Below are 19,505 nucleotides of genomic sequence, written 5' to 3'. Positions count from 1 at the left end.
TCTTTCAAAATGACTTCTAAACATCTAGTTTAGTCATGTAGATTACTATGTCAGTTTAGTTCAAAGAGAAACACTCTTCACAGTAGTTAGAGATTTCTGGCAGAGATTCATGATAACACTACTGATAATTTACTAATGTTATGGCATGATGGTCAAATATTAAATAAAGATTCCCTCTTTGTCCATAAACATTGTAAAAGAGATGATATACAGAATGTAACTATCTAAGGAGGGGGGTATACTTATGAACAAGAGTTTCCTCCTGGTCTGACGGACCATCTGTCACCAGGCAGCTGAGATGGCTTCAGAGATATCAAAAACAATTTGGGTAAGAATCAACACGTAGAAAAGAAGTAAAAAAAAAAAAATCCAGACTCAGCTAAGTATGTGGTAATAAAACTGCTTGCATTCCCTGAAGATAGACAGATGTAGTTTAGTAATGAAGGATTCTCCATGTGACTTCTTGTTGTCCAGTGACTGTGCATGCCTTTGGGACTATCAACTAGAATAAATAGGAGGAGGAAACTAGCCAAATGTATTATTCCAGTGAGCCAGTTCTCCAGAGACAGCACTGCTCCTCTTTGGAAACTTCTCAGAGATGGAACGGCCCTTGAGTCAACTTCATGTCTGTAAGTAAACTCGCTTCTATGTATCTCTAAATAAAATATCCAGTTCAGTGCTTCAATGATTTGCTTTATTGGATATTTTTCTTTGAAATCTTTGGTGTTATATCTGGTATGAAGAGATATTTGTTGATAGGTTTCCAGGAGACTCAGCGTGGACTTTCTAAGATTCTTTAAAATTATTTGACTTGAAAGCAACTGTACAGGGAATAAGTGACAATCCGGTCAGTAGTTATCAACATCTTTCACCTTGACACATGTTACAAATGTTCAGGAATAAGCTGTGCTATCTCTATTGAAGTGAGAGAAGGGCAGTGTTGGAATCCAATGAGTAGAAATATGGGGAACATTAAACAACTTCCAATACATAGGGCATCTTCCAGAAAAAAAAATCACTCAAAAGGACAATGTTTTATATTTAGGAAAATCGGAAATTATCAACATTGTAAAGTCAGTGTGTCCAATTCGTCTTATCTCATGGCAGAAGAAACAAAATTATGATCCAGTGTATTGTTATAAGAGTTTTCACAATTGAATAAATCTAAAGAATCTTTAAGTTCAGAAACCTGAAGTGGACAAATGGCAGATTGTGACTTGTATCCCTTTTCAGTTTAGCACAAGTCAAATAACATCATAAAAAGAAGAGTAAAGAGTGGGAACCAAGTGCCATATTTTGTAGGTGATATTTTGTAGAACAATGGGGATTTCTTTTGAAATAAAATAGGAAGATAATTTTACATTTTTGAGAATTTCATAGATGAAGAATATTATATTATTTCATTCTTCTAACTCTTCAAAAACTTTTTCCTATGCTCCCTCTAAAGTTTAGGGCCATTTTTTCTTTAATTATTATATGTGCATTTGTGCATACATATAAAGATAGAAACATCCTGTTGAATCCATTTAGTGTCACTCAGTAGTCTATGAATTCGGAGCAGAACAATTGATATTACATCAGCAAAGGACATTTTCCATAAGTAAACATTCTGGACCTCTAGCTTTTATATTGATTCTGCTTCCTCTGCTTATGTTCCTTCAGCCTTAAGTTTTGGCCTTGTACTGCTTAATGAGTAGAATTTTTAGATTGAAGTCAATCCTGATCATTGTCAAAACTTTTAAATGTGAGTGTATCTAGAGACAAAGACAGTAGGGCAAGTCATCTTCTAGAGCTTCTATTATAATGTCCCAATGACAAAGTGTATCTAGACAAAGATTGGCCATTAGCTCTGAGAAAACTAAGTCTCAAAACTGAGACTATGTCCTCTGCCAGAAAGATACATGGTGTGAACCAAGGGGTGATCTTTCTTTGATCAAAAGAGCAAAATCCTGATTGTTGGTCTCCTGCTTTCACCAATAGCCAATAATAAGCCATTAAGAAAATCATTAAGTCATGTAAGTCTTTTCCTTCATGAATACATTCACATTATAATCATGACAATCTAACCTATTCACTCAGAGAATTGTTATGAAGATTAACTTTAAAGAAAATAACCTAAAGTTTTTGACGAATTAGTATTCTGTTGATGTTTTACCAAAAATTAGCAATTCCAAGCTAACATCCCTTTTAGGACAGCATTCTCTTCCTCTTCTGTTTTAATAGTCATCATGTGTTATGATGCAGCATGTAGAGAAAGCAAACAGATAGGCTGTGCTCTCCTTGTCTCCTCATTTTCCAAAATGCTGATATAAGGCATGAAGTTTAAAAATTACAAATTCTTCAAGAGTTTGGTAACTCACAATGAGCTTAAACTCCAAAGACACTAAACCATCTAAAGAGAATGATTTAAAAACACTAGTTGAGAGTGAAATTCAGTTCCAGACATTTGTAAAATCCAGAATCACTTCAGGAAACAATACAAAATAATGGGAAGCCACCTCTCTCTCAAACTATTATACAGGAGAATATCATTAACTGCCAGAGTATTCACAGTGATTTTATCTGTCATTCCAGATATTCCAATAGCAAATCTTGCAGTAGAGAAATCTTTGCCCAGATAAACCTTTTCTGAAGAGGTTGAAGCTTGAAAAATTCATATTACTGAATCATCCCTAAGTGACTCTTGTTTCTATGTAGCAGGGACACTCTTACTGCTGCTGGTGTCGAGCCTACTCGTATGGGAGAAAGCTGCATCAGTTCCCGAGTGTTACACAAAAGTGGGGGGCTGCTGGGACCCGCTTGTGGAAACCTTTAACAGTGCCATCAAACGAGCAGAAACCATCCGGGATGTGGCTCAACAAATGCATCAAGAGTTTGTAAGTGCCTTAACCTTCATGCTAATGTCTGAACCGCACTAGGAACTGAGAGACTATCATGACACAAATATTAGAAAATAAATTTCTAAAGGACATGTATTAGTAAAGGAAGTACCAACTACTGAAACATGGACAGGGTCAAAGAGATAGTTTCATGAAATTTCAAAGAATCTAATGGCATTTTTTTACATTTCCTCTGATTTTATTTCTCTTAAAAATAAAAATATAGGGTAGAAACTCTTAATATGTGCTTGAGTAAGATATTCATTATCTTATATTTCATTCAGGATCACAAATTTGCACTGTTAATATTCATTTAGCACTATAGAAAATGTACAATATGTATTTGGAACAGAGATAACCTAATGCATGTGAAAAGGCAAGAAAGAGAGAAAGGAAGGAAGAAAGGGACTAAAGAAGGAGAAATTGAGAGAAAGGAAGGAGGGGGAGAGAAAGAAGGAGGAAAAGGAGGAGGAGGAAGAGAGAGAGAGAGAGAGAGAGAGAGAGAGAGAGAGAGAGAGAGAGAGAGAGAGAGAGAGACTTTCAAGAAGTCCCTAAATAGTAGAATTGTGGTTTAAAGATTTTCATTGCTGGTCTTTGTTCAGTATCAGGGCAGAATTAGAAGTGGTTTCTTTTGTTTCTTGCTGATCACTGCAAGTCATTCATTTTTCAAGGTCAGAAAACACAAAGAGAATATAGGCAAACCTTCAGTATGATGGACATCACTAGAATGTGTCTGTTTGAAAAAAAAAACATGTATCCATGTTGGTTTTTTATTGACTAGATTTTTTTTCCCTTCACATGACGCAGTTCCATAATGAATTCTTTTCCAGTACATTTAAATATCTGGTAAGTACCCTACTTCTTTCCAGCTACTTTCCCAAATGAGACCATGTCAATCATCTCAAGTTAGACGAGAAAGCCTTACACTGAATTTTTACTTGCATTTCTGAAATGACAGTTTTTCTACATCCTAGCCTTCATAATAGTCTATTAACCTTTCTTGAATTAGCTGATTATTAGAAAAAGTAAGGTATCATAAATTTACATTTAAGTAAATTTAATATATAATTAATAATACATTGAATAGTAAAACACTTGAACATTAATTGTTTTGTATATTTTGATTCTTCATTGTTTAGAGTTTCCTACAAAATACTCTATATTTCATGTGTAATTTTGTTACAATGAATACAATTTTATTCTAAAAGTATTATAAAATTTTTACTACACAGCTATATGTATTCAAAATTCATTGTTAATTGAATAAATTTGAAATTCTAATGTCTGGGTAAGGAAATTTCAATATGTACTGACAGAAAATAGGAATACTAATAAATATGTGTTATGGTTTGCTGCTGAAATACTAGAGAAAGATAATAATTAAAACGCTTACTTCTTGATAAATTTGTTCCTTTTTTGCCTTCCAAATAGTAACTTTTAGGAAGAGTGGGAAGACAGGCAAATAAAAGAGGAGTTAAATGGTTCAAAAGTTAGTGGATTGGCAAATTAGGCTGCAGATCCAATAGACACAGTTTTAAGTGATGGGCACTTTCTTGATTCTTTGATTTTTGTTTTTATGAAATAATTATTGTTAAAAATTACATATACATCAAAATGCATAAATTATTCTTGTCATGAAGTCATCTCTATAATTTCTGAGCTCTCACTGAAGTTTGTTTTAAACTGCAGCTTGAACTAATGACGAGGAGGCATCCAACTGTTGTGAGGGCCAGACTAAACTGCCACTCTAACGCCACAGTACATCCAGATCTGGGAGCTGAACCCACAAATATCAATGTAAGTCTCCATCTTGGGTTTTCACTAAACATCAGAAGCGATACAGTGGGCTTCTGGTGCTACAGTTGCTTCAGCCATTATGATTGATGCGGTGATCATGCATGCAGAAAACAATGGAGTTCAAGTATGTTTTAAAAAGTTACAATATATTGTCATCAAATTATAAATAAAATCAAATAACTAATAACAGTGTAGCAGATTCTTAAATAGTCCATTTAGAGGATGGCATTTTATCAATGTCTTGCCCCTGAAATTTCGCTCACTACTTCTTAGGACACTTTGAGCTAAACGGGCTATTTATGTTTATAAACTCACTTTTACTTGTGACGATAATGTACCTATCTTCATTATATATTGCTGATGGGTTCCTCATTGTGACATTCTACAGAACTGAACACTACACCTTCTCTATTTTCAAATATGTCTTGGTTCTAATATCATTTTTTACCTGTCTCATCACTCTGTGATTCTCTATGCCTTAATCGAAAGGCAGAAGAGCAGAATAGGCCTGTAAATACAATTATATGTTTCTTAGGATGTAACGAAGTTCCAATTCATAATGAGGATGTCCACATATTACAGCAGTTTATATTTTATGATAACAATCATCTCCTCATCTCCCTGCAATAGCAAATCTGAACATTATTTAAATTTAATATTAAATGACAACAAGGAGGACAATAGGACAAAGATATAAAGAAAATGCTTTTTAAAAGCCACAATATTGCTAAACATGTTGAAAAGCATTCTCTTAGCATTTCTGTATTTAAAACTTGCCAAAAATTAACAGAAGGTGATATTAAATGTAAAAAAGGAAAGGAAGGTTTTGAAAAATTGTATTTACACTTGTAGGAAAATTAAGAATTCAAGTGTGCACTTCATCAAACCACAGATCTCAGGCTTAGCCACATAAGATCATGCTCCCATGTGTTGCCATCACCATTTGCCTGCTCCTTTTCCTAATGCCCTTTACATCTTTCTATTGTAATAAGTAGGCTCTAGTCTGCTCTCATTTTCATGACCATGGGAGATACTAGCAAACATCAATACAGAAATAGTGTAAATCAGATATGAACATTAAATACTGGAGGGGCAAATTTCTGTTGTGATTCCCATTGATTCTGCTATTAAACCCAATGTTCTTCATATATACACAGTTTTTCACCTGTACATGCCAACAAATATCCCACTATCTCAGAGGCAAGTGGACAGCACATAATAAGAACCATGCTGTTCACTCTATTCTTGTTCTGTTGTCTTAAACTCACCTAGAAATCATAAATGAGTACATTAATGAATGAATGATTTATTGATGTGTACTAATCCTTGAGTGAAATTATTTGAATCATTTTCCCTGGCTGGTGGCATCTATCTTTCCTGAGTCAAATTTTATTGACCTCTATTTAGTCACAGCAGGACCTGGTTTACCAATTGATAAGCAAAATAACCAAACAATGAAGATCTCAATAGGGAGTCAGCTGTTAGAATTTCATAGGGAAAACAAACATGAGGATATAACCTCTGAAAAATGCCTATTTATAAGTGTCATAATTTGTTTTATTTTGTAGACAATAGACTAATTGCTTAAATTTTATATTGCCACACTATGTAACATCTATACAATATGCAAGATACATAAATAATAAAAATATGTTTGAGTTCAGTTTCTTTCCATAAGCTTTACAAGCAACTCACTTGCTGTATTGAAATTATTTTAATTCAATGGTTCTGTTGTGTTTTCTTAGACCAAAAAATTTTTGAAATCATTGATCCATTATATGGGTGCCTGGCGCATGCCTCTGTACCATGTCATGATTGAACTGAAAGCCATGCAAAATGTCCCAGAAAGTATACTTTCAAAAGTCAACACTATTGAAGAGAACAACAGAGAACTCCTGGATGACCTTAGGTGGATACTCACCAAGGTAAGCAATTTTCTGTTAGTTATTCTCATTCATAAAAGAGGTAGGTTGCATAATTTTTAAAAATATTCTGAAATAGTCTACTTTGCCAGAGTGCAACGTAGATATCTCATCTTGTGTTTAGTCTTCTCCTAGGACATTGATTCTCACTCAACATGTAGGTCATGAAGCCTTTGGGGGTCCTATGACATCTTCACAGGGGTCACTTAAGACCATTGGAAAATTTGGATAGTTATATTATGATTCATAACAGTAGCAAAATCACAGCTTGACCTAGCAACAAAAACAATTTAATGGTTGAGGATCACCATAACATAACATATGTTAGAGGACACCTTTCCCAAGAGGAACAGAAGGAGCTCAGCTATTCTCACAGTCATCCCTTGGCTCTGCATATTAACTCACCATCTTATCTTCATCACGTGTGAAGTTTACATACACAAACTACACGGAGAGTAGATTTAGTTGAAATGCATAAAAGAAAAGTGCTATATAACAGCCTCTATGAAATATAGAGAACACATAAAAGTTTCCCGAGTGAGAAACTGATCACCACCCCGTCCACTGTCCAAAAAGTCAAAAACAAATTTCCTACCTTTCCTTTGTTTGTTTCTGAAGGGGAATTCCTTCATCGCAATCAATTACATGTTAGGGCAAATGCACATGCATGAGTTTTAACCATAGTTTTTGTTTTTTTTTAAATATTTATTTATTTATTATGTATTACAATATTCTTTCTGCATGTATGCCTAAAGGCCAGAAGAGGCACCAAACCTCATTACAGATGGTTGTGAGCCACCATGTGGTTGCTGGGAATTGAAATCAGGACCTTTGGAAGACCAGGCAATGCTCTTAACTGCTGAGCCATCTCTCCAGCCCCTTAACCATAGTTTTTACAAGGCTAACTGCTTAGGGGTCTCCTGGCCAAGATAAATAAAAACCCATACCTTTAATGGAAGCATCATTTCTGTATGTATTTCTGTGGTGATTAAGCATGTAAGAAGCAAGGAGAAAGAAACGTTACGAATATAATCAACAAGAAACTGACTACCATTTTGATTTTTAGGTATTTCCTACCGCAAAGATAAAGGAAAAAGATCCTGTCTGGGAGTTTCTTTCATTCCTAAAATCAAATGACAAACAGAATAAATGTTTGGCAATGTTTAACCTTTCCTACTGCCTACGCACAGATATATCACACACTGTACGTCATCTGAGAACATTGAAGTGTCGAATAACTGGGAAAGACTGCTAAGTGCTCATCTACCCTGTCTGCTTTGGAGATGGTCCATAACAGTCCATTACCAAGAAGTTTCTTTTAATGTTATACCTTGTGAATGTATGTGTGTGGATAACAGGCCACTTTTTGAAAAATAAAAACATTCTTATTCTCAAATCTAAAAAGTCTATTTTTCTTTTGTTCATTGAATAAAATATCTATCATATTAAGGTTAGGTTGCCCCAATCAAATTCATCACAAATAATAGATGTTCCGTATGCCAAAAACATTCATGACTTACTTCACAGGAAAGAAATGAAGCTCCAGTTACTCAAGCAAAGTATAAAACTCTCAATTAAATAATCTATGTACCATAATACGAAATGTAAATTTTATAATGCTTCATGAAATCAAGACTGTCCTTAGGGAAGAATGTTCACTGTGAAAGCATAGCCAAGACAATACAGTTGCTGTGTGATTCCACAGTCTAAAGACAATTTGGGAGGAAGTGGGGCAAGGAGTAGATACAATAGAGACATAACAAATGCATGAATGAAATTTCCAGCCAATTTTAAAAATTAGAAATTGCTTTAGGATGCAGATGTCAGTTGCTCAAGATCTCTTCATTGTGTCCTACTATAAATTTACCTCTCCATTACATGATCATAGGCGTGTTCTGCAAGTTTTCATTTGTCTGTGTCAAACATGCCCTTTTTTGCTCTATGTTCATTTTATTTGAACTAGATATAGTCTTCATATAATCTGTGTCTTAAAATCATAGTCATTTTAAGATGTTGATACCCTAGGAACATCTGCATAGAACTCTGATGAAGCAATAAATTGCTTTTCTTTCTGATCAAGATAGGGAACTTTTAACTTTCTATTATCAAAAGCTATTTTTTATTCCGTTCCAATTATACCCTAAATGTTGTGGAAAGCTGTGCTTTGATATTTTTGAGTCAAATATGTGCTTAAAATAGCACCAGTTACTTGTTGTACTTACTGATTTCTTATAGTGCTATATATTCACTAAATTTGTAGCTTCTTTTGTTGAATATCTGAGATATACATGCATTATAGTATAGACTGCACATTGTTACATATTTAGTCTTTCTCATATATCAAACTATCAAAATCATCTCTCATGATCAACTCAATCTAAATTGGCTACAAAAATGAATGAAAATATATCAAACCATGAATAAAAAATGGAGATTAGAGGGACCACCATATCTGGCTCAGCTCTTCTACACATAGAAACACTGATCACTGAGTTCTTCGGCTATGTGCTTTGGAAAATTAATAGTGCACGTCTAAGAGAGGTTCTTACTACTTCCAAAAAATATATTTCAATCCAAAATCAGAAATAAATTTTGGCTGTTGCATCATAAGTCACTAATTGCATATTTTTTTTCTGTCTTCTGATCTCTAAATCTCAAAAAAAATGCAAAGGAATGCAAATCCAGAAGGAGGGGAAGAGACATTGTAGGACCTGTTCATCTCTGCCTTCCCTGCTTTCTAACTTCAACCACTTGAGGAGAGAGCAAAGTTCTAAAGAACATTAATGTGAACAAAAATGGATATGAGCCTTGGAAAAACTTGTTCTACTCAGCATGAATTGAACATCTGGAATTTGTCTAAGATGATGCTTCAGAGACAAGAATTCAGAGGAATGTGGTTGAAGACAGTTGGAGAGAGTTTCAGAGTCATTTCACACTTGCGGTCTAGCACACTTCAAATTATTGCAAATTTTCACAGTATTAACAGATAAAGCGAGCGCATGCTGCCTATTCTCTCAATCCGTATTCTGGAAACAAATCCGATAGGGACTACTTGGCATTTAACATGTAACTGCTAAATTCAATGCATTTTGATGGATTTTAGATACGGTAAAACAATAACATTGTTTTTTGCTGATTCTAACAATTTTACATGTATTAATATTCTGGAAACGCGAAGAAAGTTGTATAATGTGTTTGTTAGGTTCTTAACTTCTGTTATTTGTCAAATATATTGTTTTTGCATAAAATCAACAAAAGAAATTTGGACCAATTGACTAAGAATTTTGAAATTCCAACAGTTTTTATTTTTAAAGAAAAGAGGGGAAAACTGGAGCCTTGTAGTATTGTCTTATCTAGGGGCATCTCAGAAACAGATGGCATAAATTTGCTGTTAGCATTTGTTTTGAATAATTTGGTACTTGAGGACCTCAAGAAAAGTGGTTACTCTGCGGGAATCTCTGAGCAGGCAGCGGATCATGTTATAAAAGGCAAAACAGCGAACATCTTCATTGCTTGACTTCAAGGATGACAGCCCAGACCAGACAGGGTAGCTCTCATCATGTTTCTCTCCAATCTAAACATGATCACCAAAAATATAATCAGCCAAGTATTAGTTGTATTTTAGTATTTTAGATGCCTATTCTTTCTAAATATAGATTTATGAAAGTACTTGTAAAGTTAAAAATCATAAACTAAATATAGATTTTCATGGAGCTACTTCATCAAACCCAAATGAATACATTTTCTGGCACATGTAAAAAAAGCTAGTAAACTGTTCTTTACAGGAGTTGATAGATGGACAACCAGCAAGGTGTTACTTAATTTTTTACATGAGTAACATAGGGGCAATGGAGGAATTGATTTCATTTTTATGATTGAACAAACTTTGTGTGTCCTTACCATAGACTCAATCTTGCTTTTTTTCTACTTTAAGGAATTTGGACATTAAACCAACTTCCCTTCTGTTTTTAACCAAACCAGTTGTCCAAATACTGTGTGTACAATAAAGCCTAGAACAAATGAGGATTGCTTTGGATAGTTCAAGAGGTAAATATTCAGAGGATTATTGTGTTAGAACTATTGAGGTAGTTATGTATCTGTCTTTATACCCAGGAAAGATACTTCGGAGAGAGAAAATTCTGCCTTCTTCTGATACCCCTGGATAAGGGACTCAGAGTGAAGTATTATTGAGAGGTGTCCGTGTGTTGCTAGTATCCCTTTTGATAAAAAGGCTATAACAGATATGAATGCATAAAAATGTTTCTCTTAGGAATCTCATAAGCATCATATTTTTCAATATTTTACTTTCTTATTTTTGAGATAATATAATTACATTATTTCTCTCTTCCCATTCTTACTTAAAAACCACCCATATATTTTTTCTTGCTATTTTGAAAATTCATGGCCTTTTATCGATTTTTACATTTACATATTTGTATCTACCTATGTTTCCCTAAATATAAAGCCTAATTATTCTGTGCAATATTACTCATATGTATATTTTAAGTGATGACCATTTGGTATTGGAAAACCAACTGAGAAACTTTTACTTGGAGAATCTTATTTCTCCTGTTCTCAACATCACTTAGCTGCTTGTAGTTGCTTGGTTTCTTTGGGTAAGACTGAGGCCTCATTGACCCTCCTTTGAAGCTCTGATCACATTTGTATGTTTATTGGAATTGCCCTTGTTCATCTCTTGTTTAGGAAACCATGTTGCTGAGACTCTGTGGATGATATTTATGAGATTCCTAGGAGAGACATATTTACGCAAACTTCCTGATTCTATGTGGTTCATAAATCTTTCCTCCCCATCTTCTTCAATGTTCCTTGAACCTTAGATGTGGGAATATTTTGTAGATGTATCCATTGGAACTGGACTTCACAACTCTTCATTTTGACTGGTTACGATTTTCTGTAATCGTCTGTATGAATTACATTGATTTTCAATTTTTGGGCAAAGTAAAACATTTAAAAATACATTAGTCATTACAAAGAACTCCTCATTTAAGTATGAAGAAAGCTAGTCAGCAGGCTGCTCACCTCACGGAGTATTGTTTTAACTCCCACCATGAGTTGCCCAACTTTTCCCTGAATTGTTCTGGCTTCGGAGAGGATAGCATTAGGGTCTCCTGGCATGGCAGACATTTCTTTCACAAGATGATTCAGAGGGTCATTCCAGGAATACAGTAGATCGCATAACAGTTTCAGTAGAACTTCTGGCTAAGTAACCATTGAAATAGGATTAGATAAGGAAGCTTTGCTCTAAAAAACTAAAATATTTCTGTAGCTATTCATATTATTTTATATAGGATACAATTTGTATATGTGAAAAATAACATTGACATTATTCTGAAATTTTGTGGAAGATTAAATTCAAAACTGTCAGTGGAGTGCTCTATGAAGTGTCTAGCAAAATAATCACTCTCAATAAATAATTTCTCTTGCTCAAACTTCCACTGTTAATTTTTATTCTTTATTTATAGCATAATTATTTAAATAAGAATTGTAGACCTATATTTGACATTAAGCAAAACATGAAGAATGAACTGTATCTTATAGATGTGTAGGGATATATGATAATGTTCAGCTCAATCCCGAGATGTGTTATGGCAGGGAATCATATATGAGAGATGATAACCATCATAAATTGGAGCTGATAATGATATGTAGACTTGCCATCATACTTAAAGGATGATTTTATCCCTAGAAATAATGTACAGCATTCATTAGAGTCTTATTCTCAGCTGGTTTTCAGTTACGAAATAAAGGTAGATCATTTAGGAATTAACACGTAGTGAAAGAACTTAACAGAAATAAACATGTCGTTATGTACTGTGCTGTCAAATTTGGCTCCATCAGTAACCATGAGAAATAAAACTGCATTTGCACTGTATATGATTACATTAATGAATATTCAACCAAGAATGTTAATGTTAATTGAAATGTTCCTTCATGTAATGACTAAAAATCCAGGAGTTTAAGGTGGTAAAGGATCTTCTCCATGTAAAATTAGAGATCCTCTAAACACAGCTTAGTATATTTCACTTGTAATTTACTAACCCTAGAGTATGGCTTCATTAGTTCTCTATGATCACAAATAAGGAGCCTCTGATCACATCCACTATATGTAGAAATGCTATGTTGCTTCAGTTGATCTGGTAAAGAAATACAAAAGAATAAACACTTACTTTGCTTTCTAGAACTTGGTTCTTGTTTCCTGGGGTATCAAGAAAATCAGAGGGACAGATGTCAGGGATCCTGTCATTGTACCTCTTGCCTTGGGCATATTGTTTGTCCTGGACAGGATGAAATATTAAATAAGTTAGAGATTGGAAATTATATGAAGTAGTCAATGACCCAAATTCAGATACATTTGATAGATGATATTTAATTTAAGCTCAACAGAAGAGAATTGATGCCTAGTAATGTAAACCTCTCCAACTATTTGTAAATGAAGGTGTCTGAGAACCTATTGTTGGCAGTTCTTAATCTAACATATTCTGTAACTGTATTCTAAATTAATATCTTTATACCCACAGATATGATTAATCTCATCACTTACCAAAGAAGGTTCTTATTGAAATTGATGAAGACCATTATAGAGATCCATAACTGATTAAAATGCAGAGAATGAGTGACTTTGAGGTTCCCAATCCCAACTGATATATCTATAATGCATCCTTAAGCCTAGAATCAGAGAAACTCTCAAAAGGGCAGTGGGGTAGAAAGCTTGCAAAGGACAGAGTCCCAGGAAACATGCTTCCTTTAGGTATGACAGGTAAAGTGAACCCAGAATGCTCAACAATATGACTGACCGAACAAGATCAACAAAATAATAATACTGGCTGACTTGTTAACGCGTACAGGAGAAATACCACACAGTTCACTCCTTAGATGAAGACCTACAGGGGATCTATGGCTGCCGAGAGAGGTAAAATCAGGTGCTTCCAGTGATGAGTACCCACATCAGTTGTTTATTCTATGTAGTTAGCCATGGATAAATGCACATATAGGCAAAGGAAAATGTGAACATACATACATATATATTTACATACATGCAAATATATATGCATGACAACAATAATAATAAACCATGAATTTGTTACAGGAGGATACCGAAAGATTTGCTGAGGAGAAAGAAGGGTAACACTTTCACAGATGCAGCATTCATGTATGAAATTCTAAATAAGAACAAGCTGCTACTGAAAAGTTGAAATTAATATCAGGAGAAAGACTACAGTTTAAAACTTGCTCTACAGTCTCATTTTCCACCCAAATAACCCTCAAACATCCCAACGTTTCCCCTTGTTTGTTATTCTCAGACTTCTTAAAAGTTGTTCATTGCAACAACAAAATTAGCAAGACTAAAAACTGCTAAGTATGTATCAACTTTATCTGGCATTTCTGACAAGTGCCATAGTAATTAAGTATATATAGTTTCTAGTTTCTAACTCAGTTTGTTAAACATCTTAATATTATAGCTCTTCTTGTTACGACGTCTGTATCTCTACAATTTCATTTACCAATGTCATTGCTAATTCAGAGTACTATTTTGCTGATGGCACCAAGTAATAAAATCTCTTGGAATAATACAGGAAATAATAAGTTAAGAGCTACTTAAGATAGAAAAATAGGAATTGCAATTATCAATATTTATTCATTAATTTGCTACAATAGATTTATTTCTTAAAGTCATTCTGTAAAACTGTTATTGTTATTGTTTTGATAGTTTGAAGGGATACTTAAGATGACTTCACATATTCAAGGCAACCCATCAGGAAATGAAAATGGCAGAGACAATAGTGTACAATATGAATGCTAGAGGCATGTGTCTGTGTGTGTTATGCAAACTTGAGTCACATTCTTACATATCCATTGATGTATGTATGGAAGTACTTATTGATTTCTATAAAAACAAGTAGCATACTATAATATGCAGCTTTCAATGTATTTTAATCATGAAGACATTATACACTTTCATTTCTATACCAGAACTCCTTGTTGCAAGCATATGAATTTGAATTGTTTAAAACGGATTCACTGTATTTGCAGATCTATAAAGAAAAAGAAATGGAAAACTTCTGATAACCTGTGTCAGTATCTCTACTGATTGTAGTTCTCTACAAAGTCATCCTCCTTTATTAGTTATCTGTAATACCCAAAGTAAAGACACCAGAGGCCAAAACACTAAATTAGTGGTTTCTAACCTGTGGATCATGGCCCCTTCAGGGGCCACGTGTCAGATATCCTACATACCAGATATTAACATTATAATTCATAATAGTAGAAAAATTATAGTTGTGAATCAGCAGCAAATTAATGTTATGGTTTGGGGTCACTACCACCTGAGGAACTGTGTAAAGGGCTAAAACATTAGGAAAGTTGAAAACCACTGCACATAATGAAGGAATAAAAATCGCGTCTTTCTCTTAGACATACATTTTATGGCCCTATGTCACAAGCGTAAATTAAAATAAAGTTAAAAAATAGAGAAGAGTATCAAAATTATTTCATTTGAGGATGTAACTGACATTTTTTAAGAATATCCTTTTCTCCTGCTAAAGGGAATAGTAGCTGCTAATTTCTTCTCCCTATGATGGCTCATTGCTTGAAATTTCCGTCATGGTCTCCCTACGTTAGGCTATACTATATCCCAACCACTAGCATGAAGGCCCATTTTAAAAGGAAGTCATTAGTTATAGGGGTACTTACAAATTCAGCGAACAAATTTGCAGCTTGTCTACTGGTGATCTGAGAAATAAAAGTGGCCAATGCAAACAGTCTCCTTAAGGACTTCCGGGTATTCCTATCCCTCTTGACACAAGTGGGTACAGAGGTCACATTCTCCCACAAAAGCAGGTAGGACACCAGGAGCAGCAGCAGTGCCCTAGCTAAAGGAGAAGAGAAGGCACTGTGAGGGCTCTTTCTCTTAGGTTGTCAACAATCACCCTGTCAATGGTAATCTTACCGGAGTGACTTTTTTACACCCTAGGTGCTTTTAGATGTGCCGGGTAATGAACATCTTCCACCGTGCAAGTTTAGTTATGCAAATATATTTACAAAGATTTATATTTTGAAATGTGTCAAAGATACTGAATTTTTAGCATAACTTCAAGACATGTTTTCTGTTTTTTCCTAACATGTGAAGCTGAACATGAATCAAGTTAAGATGACCTAATCCTACTCTTATGGTTCTTTAATGTCCTGCAGATTTCTCTTGGTTTTGAATAAGACACTCAAGAATTTTATCTGAAAATTTGTAAAGAACTTGTATTTTAGTGTCTAATATTAGAATATTTGACGAAGGCAACATGCACATTTGCTTTATCTTCATTACTTGTGAAAAATACATTACTTGCCTTTCTACTGATAGTGAGGATGAAGAGAAACTTTGTTAATATTAATAGTAATGCCCGACACAAACTTAGAAAATTGGTAGGGGGAATGTAAGGGAAACATCTACACCCAAATACTTAAAATATCAAAATATAACAAAAAGTGATGTAAAATACAGATAACTATCAATTTTATACACAAAATAAAAATATTATCAAAATTTATATGCTGCAAATTTTCAAAAATATACATACTTCGCCAAATTTATTTTAGGAGTGATATGCATATATTAATATATATATATGTACACTCCATACATATGTCAACTGAAGAATTTTTATAGTCCAAGAAGAAAGAGTCATTATTTCTTTTCTACTTCATAAAATCAAGTTCATATGTATTACTAATTCATTTTTGTTGAGATATTATTAAGAAAATAGAAACAAGTTAGCATTAGTGTGAGGTTTTGCATCACTATTTTACTTGAACCTAATTGTCAAGGTTTTGTAATACCCACATCTACTAGGCTTGCCTACATTTCTTTCCAGAAGTAGAAAATTGGTTACACTCATTCAAGACAAAGAACTCACAGTCAAGACTTCAGACCCAGAATATGTTACTACCTTCCTTCCCAATATGTTACTAATTTGACCTATAGAACCTACTGCTATCATTTCATCTCAATGTTCCTCGTTTACAAATTTTATTTTTGAGTTGAATATACCCTTTTCATGTAATATTTGGAAAAAGCCCTGGTTTCTAACCCTTAGACACGGGTAATGTCCCACAACCACTTTTTTTTTTTTTACATTATATCAATTAATACAGGACAAAATGTCTCTGGACATAGCTCCATACCTCTCTATGCCAAAATGACTCCCTTTTGAAACCCACTAATCCAGAATGTATTTTCTTTCTATATTAATGACCATAAAGTATGTCTAAAGTCTATGTGGCTTTGCTTCTCCTGGTTAGGTATGAATAAATGTCCAGTTATCCCAGGTAGGGCAACAATTATAACAAATAAATAAACTTCCCAATAACATAATGCTAAAGCATCTATAGAGGAATGTAAATGAGGAGTTACTTACAGGAAAATATTTGAGTCAAAGACATCGGCATTCCTGAAAAGTCACACCCCAGCTTCTCTGTTGACTGAGGAAATCTGTTTCAGTTTGGTTCTTACTCTGTTAGCTTTCCACCTCCTATATAGCAGAGCACATCCTGCTAGAGGGCAGAAGGAAGTAACACCTAAAAATCTATATCACGATCCTATGACCTCTAGGGTCCGGGAATGAAACCAAGTATGTGTGACTACGGTCATACGTGAATCTTTATGCTTATCTTATTTCCGGGTTGTGGTTAGTGGTCAAGATATTTTGTACATAGCCTCAGCCACCTCTGGTTCATGAATACTGATGTATTTTTATACTCAAATAGAAATAGCTATGGACAAGGCATTAACTATTTTCTTAATATAATTGCATGTTCCTGTCACCTTTTCTGCAATGCTCCATGAACTACCAGGTTCTATCAATAGGTATTTATTCTCCACCGTTTATATTTTGCAAGTCTTTATCAGTATCTGTGGTACACTGTACAGAGTTTTACTTGGTAGACAGATAGAAGAAGTAACAGGTAAACACACAGTTTGGAAGGCAACTGGTAGAAACATCGCATCTATTGAAACAAACAACTGCAGAGGCCATTCTATTAGGGATTATTCCATCCTTAGACACAAAATTTGAAGTTGAATAATACCAACTACAGGTTCTATGAGGCTAAGATGATCTTAAATTCAATGAGAAAGCAGTTTGCCAACCTTATAACAGCTGTATCTCTATTGGCTTAGGGCTTACATCTTACATGTCTGCGTGTTCCATTATCATCTTTTGCACTGGTCTTATAATGACACTTTATTCCAGCAACTAATATGGCGCCATGTTGCATGATGAAGTTTCTTTAGTACTAAGAAAATGTCCACTCATTCTCAGTCTAATTTCTTCATAACATGCAGCATGAATATGTAGATTCAGCAATAAGTTCTTACCATTTAGTTTTGACATGCACCGAAATTATTGACAATGCCTCTATGGGTTGGAATCCAAAGAGTCTACCTGAGCCAATAACTCAATGGAAGTTAACCAATCTGGTCTCAGGATTTTTCAACAACCTAATAGGCTTTGGTGTTACCTGTTTCTACCATGAAGTGTTCCGTCTGGCATATTCTCAACTGGTATGATTACTATTCTTTTTGGACTGATCATTTTCTTCTCTTTTTTTCTCTGCTCCTTGAACAGTTGTAGGTTAGTTACCGTGTTAATCAACATTCACTGCAAAATAGAATTTTCTTAGATGGTAATCGAGAGATGCATGAAACTGGGATTATAAAAAAAAGTCATCAGGAGCAAGTTTAATACTCTGCCAATTTACCAATCTAAAAGCAACAAATTTACCACTAACTAGCGCGTCTGTCCTGTGTAGCTATACGTTCTTGGTCTGATAATGGTACCAGATATATGTTTCATCTAGTGGAGTGGGACTTAAACCAATCAGGAAATAAGTTAGGCACTTCCATTATATTCTTGCTACTATTGCATCAGTGGGCATTTCTTGAGATATCAGGCATTGCTATAGCCGGCAGAGTTCACAACTGTGTGTAACTGATTACTTTCCTGCTTGGGTAGCTTGCCTGGGACCTTCCAACACTATAGAAGCTAGCCATTAGACATGAAGCTTCCAGTTTCCTACCAGCTTGCTTTTGGTTTTGTGTTTTCCTTAGGAATAGTCTTATTAATTCTGGGGTTTGGCCACGAGCAGTGGTGACCATGACGTTGTAATAGAAGTTTCCAAACTTTAATGCTGTTTTTCAAAGAACCACTCCTAAATTTCACTGATTTTCCCATTTTTTATTTTTATTTTCACTGACTGTTTCTATTGAGTTTGGTATTTTTTGTTTCTCTTTTCCTTTTTCTTATTTCTTTATAAAGGTATTTTAAACATTTCCTTTATATATGCTACAGGCTATTATTTCATTTCAGTACATCTGTGGGTGCATAGATATGATTCATATATTTAGGACTCTGTGCTAGCTCTTTATCTAATGAACCAGGTCTCTAAAAATTTCCTTTGTGGCATATTTTATAAAATGCTGATATTGCTTCTCCACATCCACTTGTAGAGTTGACCAGTATTGTTTGTTGGTAAGAATACATTTTCCGTAGGAAATTTCGAATATGTATTGCAAACCTGATGGCTCTGTGTGCATGAGCTTCTTTTCTGAGTCTTCTATGTAATTTCATAATCTTTGTACCTGCTTTTGTACTAGTCTGACGTTGGTGAGAAAGGTAACCACATTGACACTTCAATCTTCAGTCATCTTATACTTTGTGATATACATTTTTTTCGTGCATATATGTTGATAGATTTCAGATTCTCATCTGCTACATTACCAGGAAATGGTTTTAACATTTGTGAGTTTGTAAATGTTATATTACATAATGAAAAAAATTTAAGGAATGCTTCTGATTATTAAAGGTCCATATCTACCATCTTCATATAAGTATTAACA

General features: G+C 34.3%; 2 protein-coding genes across 3 annotated transcripts; one reads left to right on the top strand and one right to left on the bottom strand.

Annotated features, from left to right (window-relative positions):
- The first annotated feature begins 536 nt into the window (after window positions 1-536).
- Window positions 537-7,986, top strand: LOC126501732 (prolactin-8A9-like). Of its 2 annotated transcripts, none has more exons than XM_050142564.1 (6): window positions 537-629; window positions 2,698-2,876; window positions 3,687-3,725; window positions 4,569-4,676; window positions 6,422-6,601; window positions 7,665-7,986. In XM_050142564.1, the coding sequence occupies exons 1-6, from the start codon at window positions 599-601 to the stop codon at window positions 7,851-7,853; spliced, it is 726 nt and encodes a 241-aa protein (XP_049998521.1). In that variant the 5' UTR covers window positions 537-598; the 3' UTR covers window positions 7,854-7,986. The 2 variants fall into 2 exon arrangements, with proteins under 2 accessions (XP_049998521.1, XP_049998522.1); XM_050142565.1 differs by having other exon boundaries at window positions 553-629; window positions 2,701-2,876.
- A 1,914-nt stretch (window positions 7,987-9,900) lies between these two features.
- Window positions 9,901-17,150, bottom strand: LOC126501736 (prolactin-2B1-like). Its single transcript, XM_050142571.1, has 5 exons — window positions 17,026-17,150; window positions 15,311-15,489; window positions 12,787-12,894; window positions 11,639-11,818; window positions 9,901-10,172 (listed from the first exon to the last, which is right to left on the bottom strand). Exons 1-5 carry the CDS (start codon window positions 17,054-17,056, stop codon window positions 9,990-9,992), a joined length of 681 nt encoding a protein of 226 aa, XP_049998528.1. The 5' UTR covers window positions 17,057-17,150; the 3' UTR covers window positions 9,901-9,989.
- Window positions 17,151-19,505: the final 2,355 nt, after the last annotated feature.

This window comes from Alexandromys fortis, unplaced genomic scaffold (genome assembly GCF_014885135.2).
Source record: "Alexandromys fortis isolate MF-2015 unplaced genomic scaffold, M_Fortis_MF-2015_v1.1 scaffold_5, whole genome shotgun sequence".
NCBI lineage: Eukaryota > Metazoa > Chordata > Mammalia > Rodentia > Cricetidae > Alexandromys > Alexandromys fortis.
The sequence above is the reverse complement of the archived record's forward strand: the minus strand, read 5'-3'. Positions and strand labels throughout refer to the sequence as shown.

Coding starts and splice junctions, on each gene's coding strand:
- LOC126501732 (XM_050142564.1), top strand. CDS start 599: ATGGAACGGCCCTTGAGTCAACTTCATGTCT. Junction 2,877..3,686: donor AACAAATGCATCAAGAGTTT/GTAAGTGCCTTA, acceptor CACATGACGCAG/TTCCATAATGAATTCTTTTC. Junction 3,726..4,568: donor CCAGTACATTTAAATATCTG/GTAAGTACCCTA, acceptor TTTAAACTGCAG/CTTGAACTAATGACGAGGAG.
- LOC126501736 (XM_050142571.1), bottom strand. CDS start 17,056: ATGCCGATGTCTTTGACTCAAATATTTTCCT. Junction 15,490..17,025: donor TTTGACTCAAATATTTTCCT/GTAAGTAACTCC, acceptor CTTCTCCTTTAG/CTAGGGCACTGCTGCTGCTC. Junction 11,819..12,786: donor ACCAAGTTCTAGAAAGCAAA/GTAAGTGTTTAT, acceptor ATGGTTACTTAG/CCAGAAGTTCTACTGAAACT.